This window comes from Cyanistes caeruleus, unplaced genomic scaffold, assembly GCF_971803275.1.
Source record: "Cyanistes caeruleus unplaced genomic scaffold, bCyaCae1.hap1.1 HAP1_SCAFFOLD_65, whole genome shotgun sequence".
Taxonomy (NCBI): domain Eukaryota; kingdom Metazoa; phylum Chordata; class Aves; order Passeriformes; family Paridae; genus Cyanistes; species Cyanistes caeruleus.
This window is the reverse complement of record NW_028255884.1, coordinates 2626757-2643711: the sequence shown is the minus strand read 5'-3', so window position 1 is coordinate 2643711 and position 16955 is coordinate 2626757. Positions and strand designations below refer to the sequence as shown.

Sequence of the window (16955 nt, the reverse complement as noted above, 5' to 3'; positions counted from 1 at the left end):
CTGAAAGCCCCTTGATTTCAGAATTATAATAATATAGAGGGAGGGGGTCTACGTTTTCATTCCAGGGGAGGCCCCTGCCCTCCCTAGCAGACACCTGTCCTCCAAAACAAAGACAGATGGGGAGTTTCTCCATCCTCCTTACCCTTGTGGGGCCAGCAGTGCTCTTGGTTCCTCATGCTCTTTTTGTGGGGCCTTTTGTGTCTGTGCCCCTCCAACTTAGGGGGACAGGGGATATTTGCTGCCCCCTTTCTGCTTCTGGGAAGCCTGTGCGGGCTCTTAGTCCCTCTCTGATTTGGGGGGTGCCAGTGTTGTCACCATCCTGGCAGCCCCCGGCCGCTCTTTGCCCTCTGCCAGGCCAGGGGTGTTCTCTGTCCCCTTGCAATTTGTGGGGCTGGCACAGGCACAATTCCCCTCCTCTTTGGGGGGGCTGGCAGTCTCCTCTTCCCCCTGTGACTTGGGGGATGCTCTGGGCTACATCCATCTCTTACTTTGGGTTGCCAGGTATTTATCTCCCTTCAGTTTGGGGGGCATGGGGATAGTCTCCATCCTCCTCCAGTTTTGAGGGGCCTAGGAGAAGTCTCTGCCTCCCACCGATTTGGGGGGACTGGTGCAGGCTCCACCCCCCTCTGATTTTGAGGGACAACCTGGAGGAAAGGCACCAAAAGCTTGACAAAGTCTGAGGGGAACGCTCTGATTACCCCTTTTGCTAAGAGGTTCCCTTAGCTGAAGTTGCTAACCAGGACAAAAGTTCCAGGCCCGCAGTGGGTTTTGGGTTGTTTTATTTCCTGGGCCCTCAGTCCTGCGTGGGACACGGGAACTGGGTGCTGCAGAGGCTGCACCAAGGCATCAGAAATGGCCACCCAGCACCCAAGGGTGGTAGAAGATCTGCTCCAGCACCGGCCGGTCCATGGGGTGCTTGGACAAACACCAGCGGATCAGATGTTGGCACTCTGGGGAGAGAAGGCAGAAAGCGGCGCTCACTTGCAGAAGGCTCCTGCCCAGCTGCTCCCGGCGCCTGCAGAAGCCGGGCCACGCTGCGTGTGCTGGGAGCTGCCCTTGGCGGGAGAGCGGCACGGCAGGACAAGCGTCCCCTCCTTCAGCCAAGCGTGCCACACCCAGCCTGCCACGGGCCACCTGCTGCAGCCGGCCCTTGAGGGCACATGGACGTCCCGCGCAGCTGCGGGAGGGCTGGGCTGGGCTGCGCGGTGCCACCTGCCAAAGCCTGCCTGCTTCAGGCCGTGTACCAACCTGGAGAGACCTCCTGCGGGAAGAAGAGCTGCCCCAACACGATGTCACGCTCGTTCTCGAAGGGCAGGAACCCGCACACCCTCTCCAACAGCCGGCTGAATGCCGCACCCTGTGGCCCAAGAGGGAATGGGGCCGTGCAGTGCCTGGCACTGGGAGCAGGGCCTGCGATCTGGGCTCACCGGCAAACTGTGTGCAGGCCCGCTCCTGGAGGAAGGTGCCGCAACCGCAGTCCATCAGCTTCATCTCACCAGTCTCCGGGTTGACGAGGAGGTTCTCTGGCTTGATGTCCCGGTGCAGGACACCGCAGGCGGTGCAGTGCCACACCGCCTCCAGCACCTGCCAGAAAAGCCAGCGTGCCGCCTCCTCGCTCAGGAACTCTTGCTCCTGCAGGACGTGCAAGAGATCCCAAGATTGCTCCGGATGCTCCATCACCAGCATGAAGCTGTCAGGCAGCTGGAACCAGTCAAGGAGCTGGATGATTCTGTGGCAGCCAAAGCACACCTTTTCCATCAGCACGATCTCCAGTGGAACACAGGTGCCATCGGGCTGTGAGGAGGAGACAATGCCTCCATCACAGGACCTGATGCTGCCAGGAACCCCCCAAGTGTCCGCATGTGCAGCAGCCCCAGCCAGCGCCGGCCACCTTGCTCTGACCTGCTTCTAGGCTGCTCTCAGAAGCCCTGGCCTGGCCTGGGAATGCCCCTCCAGAGCCCCATGGCAGCCTCAGACAGCTCCTCAGGTCTCACCTGCTGGTACAGAAGCCTTGTTGGTATTTGGTGGCTGTATGGGAGCAGCTTCCTGGAGATGGAGGAAACTCCCTGTTCCCTTGGGAATTGTCTCCTCCACCAGGCACGGGCTGTTGCCAGCTGGCACATCCAGCACCGTCACCTGGGAGCTGTGGTCCTGCAGCTGCTGGCTCCAGGACACTTGCTGCTCCTCCCCCTGCTCCTGAGACGGCTCCCCTGGATCGGGCTGGGTTTCCACTTGGACCTGTGGGCTTTCCCTGGCCATGTCAGTGGTCAGGGATGCGCCCATGTTGTCAAGGTCCAAGGGAGCTGGGAGACCTGTCCCTGGGCTCTGCACCTTCTGCAGGCTGACAGGTCTGGCTGAGCCTCTCTGAGCGATGGAGGCTGTCAGAGATAGCGGAGGCTCCTGGCACCATGGACGTTCTCTGACCACCTGAGCTTCTTGCACGGATGGCGGGTCTTCTCTGCTGTGCCATCCTTGCAAGGCTTGAGGCTCTCCCACCGATGTCCAATCTTGCTGGGAGCAGCCTCCTGAAGGGATGGCGGCTTCTGGAGAAGCTGGGCGAGCCACAGCAGGGCAGGTGGCCTCACCTCATCAGCTTCTCCAGTTCTTTCCACAACGCCAGCCACATCCCAAAGAAGAGCGGCACAGATGTCCCATTGCGTGCCCAGTGCCGGATCATCACTTCCTGCAGCTCTTGGGCCACTGCCATGCAGGGACCGCAGCTGCTGGAGCTCTCCAGAGGGCTTGCGGGAGCACCTGGCCGCCGGCGAGGGGTGGCCCGAGGCCTGGAGAACCTGGGAGCCTCAGGGGCTGCTCGGTTCCTCCATGGGCCTCTGGGCCTAACCCTGGAGCGCTTCCTCGTCTGCCGCCTCCGTGGTTGCCAGTGGCCACCGGCCCAGCAGACAGCCACAGCGGCCAGCAGCAGGACAAGGGCAGGCATCAGGACGCCACCGTCACCCATGGCTATGGCACGTCCCATGGTGACTGCACTGGCAGCTGCGGGGGCTGGCCTGGTTTATATAGGGCTGGCGTGGTGATGTCACAGTGCTGTGGCCAGGACAGCTGTGTGACATCATGGCCCTGCATCACACCAGAGCTCAACCCCTTTGTGACATCATGGCCCTGCGTCACCCCAGCCCTCACCAGTTCCACGGGAGCGAGGAAAGGGCTCCCTGTGGGCACTCGAGCACCCTCTGGAGCAGAGGAGAAGGAAGATTCTTGTCTAAATAGGACACGAGGATGAGGAGGGGAACGGTGATGATGTCATCTCCTTGCTGGCTGAGCATGGGACATGGATTGTCCAGTTGGGGATTGCAAAGTCCATGGACAGGACAAGCCCTGCTCAGCAACATGGAAACCATCGGTGTGCTGTCCCCTACATTCCCATGCTGAATCTGAACTTGGATTCAAATCTAATTCTGTGCCTCTTTCTGGGAATTAAATGGATGTTATCCCATTGAAAACCAGTACCTTTAAAACTTTAGGGTTCTCTGACTTCAGGGAATTGAGGTGCAAATAAAATGAAAGGGTATGATGGAGTTTGTGTCTGCCTAAAATTAACACTTTAATGAGAAATAAAATAAGCACAACGCCCATAAACCGTGCACAGTATAGGGACAAACTGCAAAGACCAGGACTACGGGCAGACACAGAAATATACAGGGTAGGTCTGAGGGCAGAGACTGAGGGCATGGGTCCAACCACAAACTGGGGTTAGAAATATGCAAAATACTGCAACAAATAACAACCAATCAGGGGAGAGAACCGGGAACATTCTAGATACATAATCTTATAAGGGGTGAGATGATTAACATATTAACTGCCATAAGCCCTTTCTCTTTGCCATAACTTAAACAAATGCTTCCCAAGGCTTGAACTTAATCCCTCTTTTTTTTCTGGGTGAAATTCAGCTGGCTTGGATCCCCAGCGAGACACATTCCCATATCACATTAGTCTGTTCTTCACCCAACACTCCCTGTCCCCGTTCATTTCACACTGGGATTTCTGCTCCAGAAGGATTCTCTGAGGGACACAATTAAAAGTTTCTCATGGAACAGGAGGATCCAGATTTAACAAGTGGGAAAGAGTTTAACCCCACTATCTGTTTAACTGGTCCCAAGGGTGGAGACCTGAAGGAAACTCATGACTGGATTCAAGTCATAGATCTGCAGGTGCCAAGGAGATATTAAATTATCCTCCTTGGAATTAAAGCTGGGAATTTTTCTTTCTCTGGAGCAGTAAATTAGGATGTTGATGGGCCCCCCTTCTCTGCTCGCTCTGACCCTCCTGCCCCAGCCTCACTCGGTTCCATTCAGGTTCCTCCTGTCAGGGACACTCTCCACACAGATCATGGCTCGGATTCCTTGGATCCTCAGCAGTGTTTCTCCTGGATTTTAGCCAGGGCTTCCCTGGTTTTGGGGCAGGCTGGAGTGTGTGGAGCTTTCTGCAGCCACCGTTAGGGGTGTGTGTCTCCCTTTTCCCCAGCAATTTCCTTCTGTCTTCTCCTTCCTGACGTTTCTCCTCTCCACCTCTTCCAGCTCCATGCCATGTTGACAGGAGCTCAGAAAGAGCAGGAAAACAGAAACAAGCTCCACAGTGAATTCCTGGAAGAAAATCCATCGATGGCAGGGAGGCTGCTGTGGCTCCTTCCTGAAAATCGGGGCTGTTGGGAGCACGGCACAGGGTGTCCCAGGACTTAGAGCTGGACACTGAACCCTCCTGGATCTCATTGGCACCCATCCCTGGTCAGGATGGTCCTGGATATCCTCCTGGATCTGCCCCAGGACGGTCCCTGCTCCCTGGGGTGGGATGGGATGGGTAGAGGACAAGGAATGAAGGTCAGGAGAAGAGTACAGAGATGCTTCTTGCCACTGCAGCAAGAAATTTGGTGCACTGAAAGCTCAGCTGGAGACGAAGGTGGCCAAAAATGTGAGGCACAATAAAAATTGACTTGTTAATACATTAATAAAAAAAATTAAAAAATAGAAATTACATCATCCCCTTCCAGGATGTGGATGGTCCCCTGACAAACACGGACACAGACACAGTGCAGGTTTTCTAATGCATTTATTGCCTCTGTCTTCAACACTCACCCCTCCCTTCCCAGAGGAAAACATGCATTGTACCAAGGGACACTGCAAAGTCCTTGAAGAGGGCAAGCCCTGCTCAGCAGAAACCAAACCACCCCAGACTGAACCACAGCATTCCCATCTTGAATCCAAACCTAGCACGTGCCAGCTCTTGGGAAGAGAGGAACCCCATGGCAGTCGAAACCAGAGCAGTGGGACAAGCATGAGCGCTCTTTGGAATATCTGGATTTATAGAGCGGAGGCTCTGCAGAAGTTGGTGAGCTGCTATGAGAAAACTCTTGCAGTCCTCACCAGCCATTTCAGGAGAGCTCCCCAGAGACAGAGGAACTTCTCCTACCTTTGTCTCTGGGGGATCTTCTCTGGCACAGGGTACTGGTTGTTTGAAGTTGGTGCCGCTGCAGCGTCCTGGGAGCCAGGGCTTGACACAGGTGGCAGCAGCACTCTTCCTGATGTGCTGCCACTTGCTCCTGGGGAGGATTCATTGCAAGGGGCTGAGCTCCGGTTCTGATTTCCAGGCTTTTCCAGGCCATGTTCATCTTCAGGGATGAGCCAGGGCTGTGATCCCTGAATTGGGTGGGGCCGTGATATCATAAAGGGGCTGAGCGCTGGGGTGATGCAGGGCTGTGATGTCACACAGCTGGCCTGGCCACAGCACTGTGACATCACCACGCCAGCCCTATATAAACCGGGCCAGCCCCCACAGCTGCCAGTGCAGTCGCCATGGGACGTGCCGTAGCCATGGGTGACGGTGGCGTCCTGATGGCTGCCCTTGTCCTGCTGCTGGCCGCTGTGGCTGTCTGCTGGGCCGGTGGCCACTGGCAACCACGGAGGCGGCAGACGAGGAAGCGCTCCAGGGTTAGGCCCAGAGGCCCATGGAGGAACCGAGCAGCCCCTGCGGCTCCCAGGTTCTCCAGGCTTCGGGTGACCCCTCACTGGCAGCCAGGTGCCCCCGCAAGCCCTCTGGAGAGCTCCAGCAGCTGCGGTCCCTGCATGGCAGTGGCCCAAGAGCTGCAGGAAGTGATGATCCGGAACTGGGCACACAATGGGACATCTGTGTTGCTCTACTTTGGGATGTGGCAGGCGTGGAAAGAACTGGAGAAGCTGATGAGGTGAGGCCACCTGCCCTGCTGTGGCTCGCCCAGCTTCTCCAGAAGCCGCCATCCCTTCAGGAGGCTGCTCCCAGCAAGATTGGACATCGGTGGGAGAGCCTCAAGCCTTGCAAGGATGGCACAGCAGAGAAGACCCGCCATCCGTGCAAGAAGCTCAGGCTGTCAGAGAACGTCCATGGTGCCAGGAGCCTCCGCTATCTCTGACAGCCTCCATCCCTCGGAGAGGCTCAGCCAGACCTGTCAGCCTGCAGAAGGTGCAGAGCCCAGGGACAGGTCTCCCAGCTTCCTTGGACCCTTGGACTTCAACAACATGGGCGCATCCCTGAGCACTGACATGGCCAGGGAAAGCCCACAGGTCCAAGTGGGAGCCCAGCCCGATCCAGGGGAGCCATCTCAGGAGCAGGTGGAGGAGCAGCAAGTGTCCTGGAGCCAGCAGCTGCAGGACCACAGCTCCCAGGTGACGGTGCTGGATGTGCCAGCTGGCAACAGCCCGTGCCTGGTGGAGGAGACAATTCCCAAGGGAACAGGGAGTTTCCTCCATCTCCAGGAAGCTGCTCCCATACAGCCACCAAATACCAACAAGGCTTCCGTACCAGCAGGTGAGACCTGAGGAGCTGTCTGAGGCTGCCATGGGGCTCTGGAGGGGCATTCGTAGGCCAGGCCAGGGCTTCTGAGAGCAGCCTAGAAGCAGGTCAGAGCAAGGTGGCCGGCGCTGGCTGGGGCTGCTGCACATGCGGACACTTGGGGGGTTCCTGGCAGCATCAGGTCCTGTGATGGAGGCATTGTCTCCTCCTCACAGCCCGATGGCACCTGTGTTCCACTGGAGATCGTGCTGATGGAAAAGGTGTGCTTTGGCTGCCGCAGAATCATCCAGTTCCTCAACTGGCTCCAGCTGCCTGACAGCTTCGTGCTGGTGATGAAGTGTCCAGAGCAATCTCGGGATCTCTTGCATGTCCTGCAGGAGCAAGAGTTCCTGAGCGAGGAGGCGGCACGCTGGCTTTTCTGGCAGGTGCTGGAGTCTGTGTGACACTGCATCGCCTGCGTCGTCCTGCACCGGGACATCAAGCCAGAGAACCTCCTCGTCAACCCAGAGACTGGCGATCTGAAGCTGATGGACTGCGGTTGCGGCACCTTCCTCCAGGAGCGGGCCTTCACACAGTTTGCCGGTGAGCCCAGAGCGCGGGCCCTGCTCCCAGTGCCAGGCACTGCATGGCCCCATTCCCTCTTGGGCCACAGGGTGCGGCATTCAGCCGGCTGTTGGAGAGGGTGTGCGGGTTCCTGCCCTTCGAGAACGAGCGTGACACCGTGTTGGGGCAGCTCTTCTTCCCGCAGGAGGTCTCTCCAGGTTGGTACGTGGCCTGAAGAAGGCAGGCTTTGGCAGGTGGCACCGCACAGCCCAGCCCAGCCCTCCCGCAGCTGCACGGGACGTCCATGTGCCCTCAAGGGCCGGCTGCAGCAGGTGGCCCGTGGCAGGCTGGGTGTGGCACGCTTGGCTGAAGGAGGGGACGCTTGTCCTGCCGTGCCGCTCTCCCGCCAAGGGCAGCTCCCAGCACACGCAGCGTGGCCCGGCTTCTGCAGGCGCCGGGAGCAGCTGGGCAGGAGCCTTCTGCAAGTGAGCGCCGCTTTCTGCCTTCTCTCCCCAGAGTGCCAACATCTGATCCGCTGGTGTTTGTCCAAGCACCCCATGGACCGGCCGGTGCTGGAGCAGATCTTCTACCACCCTTGGGTGTTGGGTGGCCATTTCTGATGCCTTGGTGCAGCCTCTGCAGCACCCAGTTCCCGTGTCCCACGCAGGACTGAGGGCCCAGGAAATAAAACAACCCAAAACCCACTGCGGGCCTGGAACTTTTGTCCTGGTTAGCAACTTCAGCTAAGGGAACCTCTTAGCAAAAGGGGTAATCAGAGTGTTCTCTTCAGCCTTTGTCAAGATTTTGGTGCCTTTCCTCCAGGTTGTCCCTCAAAATCAGAGGGGGGTGGAGCCTGCACCAGTCCCCCCAAATCGGTGGGAGACAGAGACTTCTCCCAGGTCCCTCAAAACTGGAGGAGGATGGAGACAATCCCCGGGCCCCCCAAACTGAAGGGAGATAAATACCTGGCAACCTAAAATAAGTGATGGATGTAGCCCAGAGCATCCCCCAAGTCACAGGGGGAAGAGGAGACTGCCAGCCCCCCAACAAAGAGGGGAGAAGGAGAAGCAGCAGCAGCTCCGTCTGGATGATGGTGAAATTCCCTTCTCCCCACCACAACAACTCTGCGCCCGAAGTGTCCTTCTCCAAAACTGAAGAAAGCCCACCAAACTGTCGCCACCCTCCTTTTTTTCCTGCCCCCCTTCCCTCCTTGGTCCCGGCCAAACTCTTTGTCTTTTTTCAAGCACCCACCAAGTACCCACAGTTAGGTTTTTCCCCAAACTAATGGGTAAAAATCCTATGGGCAAGCCAGAAATAAAAAAGAAAGACACCTAACCCCCAACAGTCCCTGAGACTGGGGCTTGGCCTTCCTCGTGGTGAGGGGCATGAAGGAAGGCTGCAGTGTGATGGAGACTGTGATGGGCTGGGAACTCACTGGGGGAAAGGATGGAGCAGTTGTGAAGTAAAAGGCAGGTGGGGGAGAGAACTGTTCAGAGAAGGGCTGAGCTACAGCTTGAGCAAGATGAAAAATGTCATTTGGGGTCATCCCAGATGGATTTCATTTCAGAAGTTATGGAACAAGTTTAATTTTTGGGAGGTGTCATGTTTTCCCTTGGAGGTGGACACTCTGCAGACTTGAGCTGCATTGCCAAAATGCTCAAGTCTCTGCTGCAGGTCACAGCGTTTCTTCTTTGGCTGATCCCGGCCCGGTGCTGAGCCCAGCAGAGCCCTGGCAGAGCCCAGAGCAGCCTCAGCATCCGCAGAGCCCGGCTGCAAGGAGAGAAAGCAGAAACCGCCCGTCAGCTGAAGGCTCCTGTCCCCTTGTCCCAGCCAGCCGCGGTGCCCAGGCCATGCTGGCCGTGCTCAGAGCTGGGCCCAAAGCTGCCCATCACTGCTGCCTTGGGGAGCAGAGCAGGAGGGCAGGACATGTGCCCAGCCTGCAGCCAGCCACGGCAGATCCAGCCCCTCAGCAGCTGCCCAGAGCGGGATGCTCCTGTGCCCGCTGCCATCTCCCAAAAGCTCTTGTCCCAGCCATGCCAAGGAGATGAGGACCCACCTCACACCATCCGCTGCCACAAGAAAAGCTGGTCCCAAACGATGTCCTCAGTCTTCTCCAAGGGCACGGCCCATCCATGCCACAGCTGGTCCCAAGCACTTCCTGATCCAGACTGGACCCCACCTGGAACGCTTCCTTTAGAAAAACAAACAACAAATTAATGAAAATAGGTCACAGACAAGAAGGGGAATACACGAAAAAATGGTAAAAAATCTTATCTCTGTCAGGAGTTTGAGGAAGGCCCAACCCCTACATTCTGGGGAAAAACCCACCCATGGGTGAGGGAAGCCCATGCTTTCTCCCTTCCTCCCTGCACTGTCCCCCAAAATCACGGTGATCCCAAAGCAAAGCAGGGGAGTGGAGCAGCCCAAGCCCTTCCTTGCCTGCACAGCAAAGCAGCCGTGCTCAGGTTCTGGAGTCCCACCTGTGCTCCTGCCATGGGGGTTTGTTTGTGTCGGGCTGGCTGCCCCAGCCCCAGCCCGGGGCACGGTGGGTGCTGGGGGCTGTTGGCAGGGCCAGGATCCCACTCCCATTTCGTCACCACCCCAGCCTACGTCCCCAGCCCTGCCAAAAACCAGCTGGGCAGCCACTGAGGAATCAGTTGCATCTGCCCCAGCAAAGGGGAAACCTTTGGTTCCCGGCCAATGCACAAATCTGGGAGCATCCCCCTGGGTCTGGACTTACCTGAAAATTCACTGTGGAGCCTGGCTTTGAAGAAGGTGCCAGAATCAAAGTCCATCATCGCCAGCTCCCACTGGCCAGGTGGAGGAAGAGGTTGTCATCCTTGCTGCTGTCCTCCTTGTCTCCAGCAGCAGCAGCAGCCCCACCTGGTACAGCTTCTCCAGGGGCTCCTTCTTCCCTGGGGTGACACCAGGCTGTCAGGGTTCTGCCCAGGGCCCGGCTGTCAGTGAAGCAGGACAAGCAAAACCAGCTCAGATGGTGCCCACCAGTGCTGGGCAGAGCAGCTCAGCTCCAGCACAAGGGCTGTGTGTTCCCATTCCATGACCCCAGTGCAGTGACACAGGCAGGACAAAAAAGCCTGGGTTTCTTTGCTGCTGATTGCCAGGGCATGTGTGGAGCTGTAACTTACCAGGTCCCTGCATCACTGTGCCTGTGGCTCTCTCCCTTCTTCTAGGGCTGATGAATATCCTGCATCCAGGGATCACAGGACAGGTCTTCTAATGAGGGCCTGTCCAAGGAGCTCAGGGATAAACACCACCTGATCAGAATCTGGCAGTCTGGAGAGAGAAACCACAAACCACTGGTCAGTTGGAGAAGGCTCCTGTTGGCTTTGCCCCACTATTCCCATGCCCAGGCCACGCTGGATGTGCTCAGAGCTGGGCCTAAACTTTCCCATCAATTCTTTGTTTTGAAGGAGAGCAGGAGAGCAGGACATGTGCCACCTCCTCAGCAGCTGCCAGAGCGGGATGCTCATGAGCCCGCTGCTGTCTCCCAACACTGGTGTTCCCCCCGTGCCCAGAGATGAGGATCCACCTTGGGAGAGCCGTTGTGGCAGCGGGAGCTGGCCCCATCTGATGTTCCTGCCCCTCCTGAAAGGGTGCTCCCCGCAGACCATCTCGTGCAGCAGGATGCCCAGGGACCAGACGGTCGCTGCCTCGCCATGGTACCAGCCGAAGTCGTTCCATTCCGGGGGGCTGTATGACGGTGTTCCTATGGAATATGGATGGAGCTCATCAGGGGGATGCTGCTGCTCCCAGAGCCTGGCCCCAGCATCCCTGGGCATGTGGGGGCTGCCCCAGTGGCACACGGGGTGACCTGCTGCCCTCTCGCCAGCACCTGGGACTTGGGTACAAACCTGGGGTTGGAAAAGAAGCCACTGGTGCTGGAAGAGAGCAGCAGAAACCCTGGCAAGGCCCGACCATGACACACAAAGGGAAATACCCACTCAGTGCTGGGGAAAAACCACACCCACATCCTCCCTGCTGGCATTGCCCAAAATGTATCTTGAACCAAGGCAAACCAGGTGAGCAGAGCAGTCCAAGCCCATTCTCACCTGCACACCAAACCAGCAGGTGCACAGGTCCTGCCACCCTGTCTCTGCTACCCCCACCCATGGGGATTTTGTCAGGCTGGCTGCCCCATCCCCAGCCCCAGTCCTGGGCAGAGTGGCAGGCAAAGGCTGCCAGCAGGGATGGAAGATGGGTCCTCACCCAGCTCTGCTCAAAAGCAACTTGGCTGAAGAATCAGTCCTGGGACTGGCAGCAAAAGGGAGAATCCCTCCTGCCACACCCAGGTTGGACCAGGAGATGTTGGGCCAGGAGATGCCAGGACCAGGATCACCACCCCTGTGTGGGCTCACCTGCAAATTGAGTGTAGGCTGTGTCCTGCAGGTAGGTGCCACAGCCGAAGTCAATCAGTTTTGCCTGGCCGGTGTCCAGGTCTACCAAGACGTTCTCAGGTTTGATATCTCGGTGCAGGACCCCGCAGCTGGTGCAGTGCCGCACGGCCGCCAGCACCTGCTGGAACAGCTCCCGCGCCTCTTCCTCGGACAGGAACCTCCGTGCCCGAATGAAACGTCGCAGGTCCTGACACCGCTCCGGGCGCTCCAGCACCATCACGATGGTGTTGGGGAGCTGAAACCATTCCAGCAGCTGCACCACACCGGGGAAGCCTGTGGACACCTTGTCCAGCAGCACTATCTCCAGGGGTGCGCTGGTGCCGTCGGGCTGCGGGAGGAGCACGGTGCCGTCAGTGGGGCTGAGGCCGTGCCAGGGCTCGGGAAGCCCTCAGCCAGCCCGGGATGCTCTGTGCCCTCCGCTGGCCCCACGCCCGCTCTCCCTGCAGGTGTCCTGGCGGCTCCCACCCTGCCGGGCCCCGGCTCATCCCCGCCCGGCACGGCCCGGCTTCTGCCGCTGGCCCCGCTCACTCACCAGCTCGCCCCAGTGCCGGACGCGGTTCCGTGGCACCTTTTTGATGGCCACCTGCAAGCCAAAGGGAACAGCGGATTCAGCTCACCGCCCACCGTGTCCAGCCCCATCCTCCTCCTCCGCCCCCTCCTCCTCCTCCGCCCGCCGCCGGCCCCTCTGCTCACCGGGAGTCCGTCCGAGAGCCGAGTGGCCGCAAAAACTCTGCCAAAGCCGCCGCGCCCCAGCAGTGACCCCACTCGGTAGCGCTGCTGCAGGGCCTGCTGCGCCTTCCCTGGGGAAGAGACGCGGCCGTCAGTGCTCGGCCCGGGGCCAGGAACGGCCCCCGAGCGCTCCCCGAGCTCCCCGGGCCGGGCACCCGCAGGCGTTCCCTCATTGGAACGCGACAGCGGCGGAGCTCGGGCCGGGGAAGCCGCAGCGGAGGCGGCGGCAGCGGCCGCACCGCCTGTGTCCTCCGCGGGCCCCGGGAGGAGCCGGGGCCGGGGCCGGGGCCGGGGCCGGGGCCGGGGCCGGGGCCGGGGCCGGGGCCGGGGCCGGGGCCGGGGTCGGGCCAGGCGGAGCCAAAGGGCGGCAATGCCGCCCCAGCCCCAGGCACTGATGCCCGCCCAGCAGCGCCAGCGCCAGCACAGCCAGAGCTGGGCGGAGGCGAGACCGCGGAGGGACGGCCGGGGACGGGAACGGGGATGGGGCCGGGGCCGGGGCCGGGGGCGGGCTGGGGGCATGGCCCAGGTGGGCACGGGGAGAGGGAACCTGGAAGAGGAGGGGACACAGGAAAAGGGAGACCGGGAGAAGATGCGGGACAGTGGGAGAGGGAGAAGAGAGAGAGAGAATTGATAAATTTGCTGCTTTCGCTGCTGTCGCTGCTTTCGCTGCTGCTGCTGCCGCCGCTGCCGCTGCAACTGAAGCACCGGGGCCGTTTGTCCCCGTGTCCGTTTGTCCGTTGCCCGCTCGGCCCCGCCCCGAGCCCCGCGCTCCCCGGGCAGCCCCTGAGCCTGGCCAAACACGGGAACTTTGCCCTGCTGAGCCAAGAGCCAGAGTCTGGACTCCTGCACAGGGGCACAGCAATGCCCTTGGCTGCTGCTGTGCCTTGTCCCTGCTGAGGCTCAGACACCGTCTGAGCACATTCCCTGAATGCAGAATTTGTACCTGAGCCGAGCACTGCACTTGTGTCTCCAGCATTGCTTTCCAAGGAAAACAGGGCAAGGCAAACTGGCTATAGCTCAGGGTATTTTACAGTGTCTAAAACTTGCCAAGTCTCAGATCTTAGAGGTGAGATCCATTTGGAATGAATGGGATGGACAAACAGTGCAAGATGGAAAAGGGGAACATAAAAATAAATAGAGAAAAATAGAAAAAAACATATTGTTCGTTTCTTTGGATTTTATTCTCATTTCTTAAAAAAGCTGTTTCAATTTTCCCAGAATCTTCTCCCCAGTCCCGTCTGTTCTTTCCAAAAACCTGTCCTGGAGAACAAGGCGCAGCTCCTGTCACAAGATGTGCCCCCAGCTGCAGCTTCTCTTGGCTCCCCACACTGTGAGTGCAGCACAACTCTTGCAGCAAAGCAGGACAAATGTTTGAAGAACTTGACAACTTGTTCTTTCTTTTCCTCGTGGACAGGGGAGTTGTGCCATTGGTGAGGTTTTCATTGTTCCTCTTCTACCCAAAGAAAACATGATGGGCTACCAGGAATTGTTGGGGAATACAAGCCTGGCTGAATGTGGAGAAAGAATCTCCAGAGCCTGCAGCCAGCAGTGGAGAGCTCATCATTCCAACAGCCCCATGGACATCTGGAAAGTGATCTGGAACATGAAGATGGGCTGACAGAGGGAGTTTGTTTCTGTGTTCAGTTGAGATGATTCTACATCTCTTGCAGTGGGAGAAATCAAGAGCACAATCAGTTGATGATAAGCAGCAGAACATGATAAGCTGGACCTGTCAGTGGATGAGAGAAAGAATGTGAAAAGGAGAAATGCAGGGAATGACTTGGTGAACTTTGTGTGTAAGAAGGGTCATTTTTTCCTAATAATTCCCAATTCATTCCCTTTGCTTTTATCCTTTTAACAAGGCCAATTGCATCTCAGATTCCCCAGGAAATGAGAACCCTGAGCTTGTGGAGCTGCCTGAAAGGTGCCCTGTTCCTTTTTCTTCTGCTGCTCAGAAGAAACAATGAAGCGAGTTGGGAAGTTCTGGTTTTTCTTTCTCCTGGAGGATTTTTTCATTTGATTTGCCACTGCAGGGGCAATTTCTGTGATGGCCTCTGTCAGTTGATTCTATTTCAGCAGCAGCAGCAGCAACAGGGCTGTGTTCGAGCACTGCAAATGTGACCTGTGTGGCTTTCATTCTCCTTGATTTTGTGCTCAGGGACTTGGGAGCATTTTGATCTCTACTGATCATGATGCCTGAAACAAAAATCCTGAGTTCCCCGTGATAAAAGCACAGTGGGTAGCACTGATTGAAAGAGGTAATTGCAGCTGTACTGCTAAAATTCAGGTGGCAAGCAGAAGAGGGGCAAGAGCAGCCGGGATCTACAATTGCCAAAACAGATGTAGATTAAGTAATTTAGTGGGACTTTTCTGCAATTTTGTGAGATTTTGAGAAAATTTAAACAATTTTGTGGGATTTTTCTGGAAATTTTATGGAATTTTTGTGGAATTTAGTGGAAATTTGAGGAGATTTTGTGGGGTGTTTCTAGAATTTGGTGGGGTTTTGAGAAGATTTCTGCAATTTTGTAAGATTTTTCTGGAATTTTGTAAGATTTTTCTTGAATTTTGTGGGATATTCAGGAGTTTTTCTGAGATGCTTCTGGAATTTGGTTGGGTTTTGAGAAGATTTCTCAGTGTTTTGGTTTTTTTTTTCTTGAATTTTTTGGCATTTTGAGTAGACTTGAAGGGTTTTGATTGATTTTTCTTAGATTTTGTGGAATTTTGTGGAGATTTGGTGGGATGTTCTTGGAATTGTATGGGATTTTTTTTGTAATATGAAATTTTCTGGAATTTTGTAGGTTTTTGAAAAGACTTGAAGAATTTTGTGGGATTTTTTTTAAATTTTGTGGAATTTTGTGGGGATTTTGTGGGATGTTTCTGGAATTTGGTGGGATTTTGAGAAGATTTCTGCAATTTTGTGGGATATTTCTTGAATTTTGAAAGATTTTGTGGAGACTTGAAGATTTCTGACGTGTTTTTCTTAGCTGTTCTGGAATTTCGTGAAGATTTGGTGGGACGTTTCTGGAATTTGTTAGGGTTTTGGGAAGATTTAGTGATTTTTGGTTTTGTTTTTGCAATTTCCTGAGATTTTTTTTGAGTTTTATGGGATTTTCCAATAGTTTAAATAATTTTGTGGGATTTTTGTGCGATTTTGTGGGATTTTGAGGATACATGAAAAATTTTGAGGTATTCTCTAAAATTTTGTGGGATTTTGTGGGGATTTGGTGTGATGTTTGTGGAATTCGGTGGGGTTTTGAGAAGATTTCTTGAATTTTGTGAGATTTATTTGCAATTTTTAAAAATTTTGTAGGATATTCAGTAGATTTTGTGAGATGTTTCTGGAATTTGTTAGGGTTTTGGGATGATTTCAGGGTTTTTGTTTTTGCAATTTCCTGATTTTTTTTAGTTTTCTGGGATTTTGCAAATATTTAAATAATGTGGGAGTTTTGTGGTGATTTGAGAGATTTTGAAGAGACATGAAAAACTTTGAGGGATTTTTCTTAGATTTTATGGAAATTTGTAGATATTTTGTGGGATGTTACTGGAATTTGGTAGGGTTTTCAGAACATTTATAGAATTGTGTGGTATTTTTCTGAAATTTGGTGGGATTTTGTAGAGACATGAAAAATTTTGAGGGATTTTTCTTAGATTTTGTGGAATTTTTTGGAGATTTGGTGGGATGTTTCTGGAATTTGCTGGGGTTTTCAGAACATTTAATGAATTGTGTGGGATTTTTCTGGAATTTGGTGGGATTTTTCTTGAACTTCATAAGAAAATGAGAAGATTTTGGGGGAGTTTTGTGGAATGTTGTGGGATTTTGAGGAGACATGAAGAATTTTGAGGTATTTTCTTAGATTTTGTGGAAACGTGTGGGGATTTGGTGGGATGTGACTGGAATTTGTTGGGGTTTTGAGAACATTTCTGGAATTTTGTGGAAATTTGTGGAAATTTTAGGGGGATGTTTCTTAGATTTTTGGGATATTCAGGGGATTTTTTGAGATGTTTCTGGAAATTGGTGGGGGTTTGGGAAGATTTCTGCAATGTTGTGGTATTTTTTTCTGGAATGTTGTGGGATTTTGAGGAGACATGAAGAATTTTTTGGTATTTTCTTAGATTTTGTGGAAATGTGTGAGGATTTGGTGGGATGTGACTGGAACTTCTTGGGGTTTTGAGAAGATTTCTGCAATTTTGTGGAATTTTGTGGAAATTTTAGGGGATTTTTTGGGATATTCAGGGGATTTTTTGAGATGTTTCTGGAATTTGGTAGGATTTTGAGAGGATTTCTGCAATTTTGTGGTTTTTTCTCTGGAATGTTGTGAGATTTTGAGGAGACTTGAAGAATTGTGAGGGATTTTTTCTTAGATTTTGTGGAAATTAGTGGAGATTTTGTGGGATGTGACTGGAATTTGTTGGGGTTTTCAGAAAATTTAGGGAATTGTTTGGGATTTTTCTGCAATTTGGTGGGATTTTTCTTGAATTTTGTAGGCT

At 54.8% G+C, this 16955-nt stretch overlaps 2 protein-coding genes across 2 annotated transcripts in view; both read right to left on the bottom strand.

The window, feature by feature from the left end:
- The window catches only part of LOC147647177 (uncharacterized), a 66515-nt gene extending 64757 nt beyond the window's left edge, over nucleotides 1–1758 (bottom strand). The window contains exon 1 of the mRNA XM_086872425.1: nucleotides 1428–1758. Within this exon, the coding sequence (XP_086728551.1) occupies nucleotides 1428–1758 (331 nt within the window). The remainder of the gene's footprint in view (nucleotides 1–1427) is intronic.
- The window catches only part of LOC147647176 (serine/threonine-protein kinase pim-1-like), a 90580-nt gene that overhangs the window by 44754 nt on the left and 28871 nt on the right, over nucleotides 1–16955 (bottom strand). Inside the window, exons 3-6 of the mRNA XM_086872424.1 lie at nucleotides 11700–12066; nucleotides 10874–11050; nucleotides 10470–10617; nucleotides 10064–10280 (exon numbers count right to left, since the gene is read on the bottom strand). Of these exons, the coding sequence (XP_086728550.1) occupies nucleotides 10511–10617; nucleotides 10874–11050; nucleotides 11700–12066 (651 nt within the window). The 3' untranslated portion in view covers nucleotides 10064–10280; nucleotides 10470–10510. The remainder of the gene's footprint in view (nucleotides 1–10063; nucleotides 10281–10469; nucleotides 10618–10873; nucleotides 11051–11699; nucleotides 12067–16955) is intronic.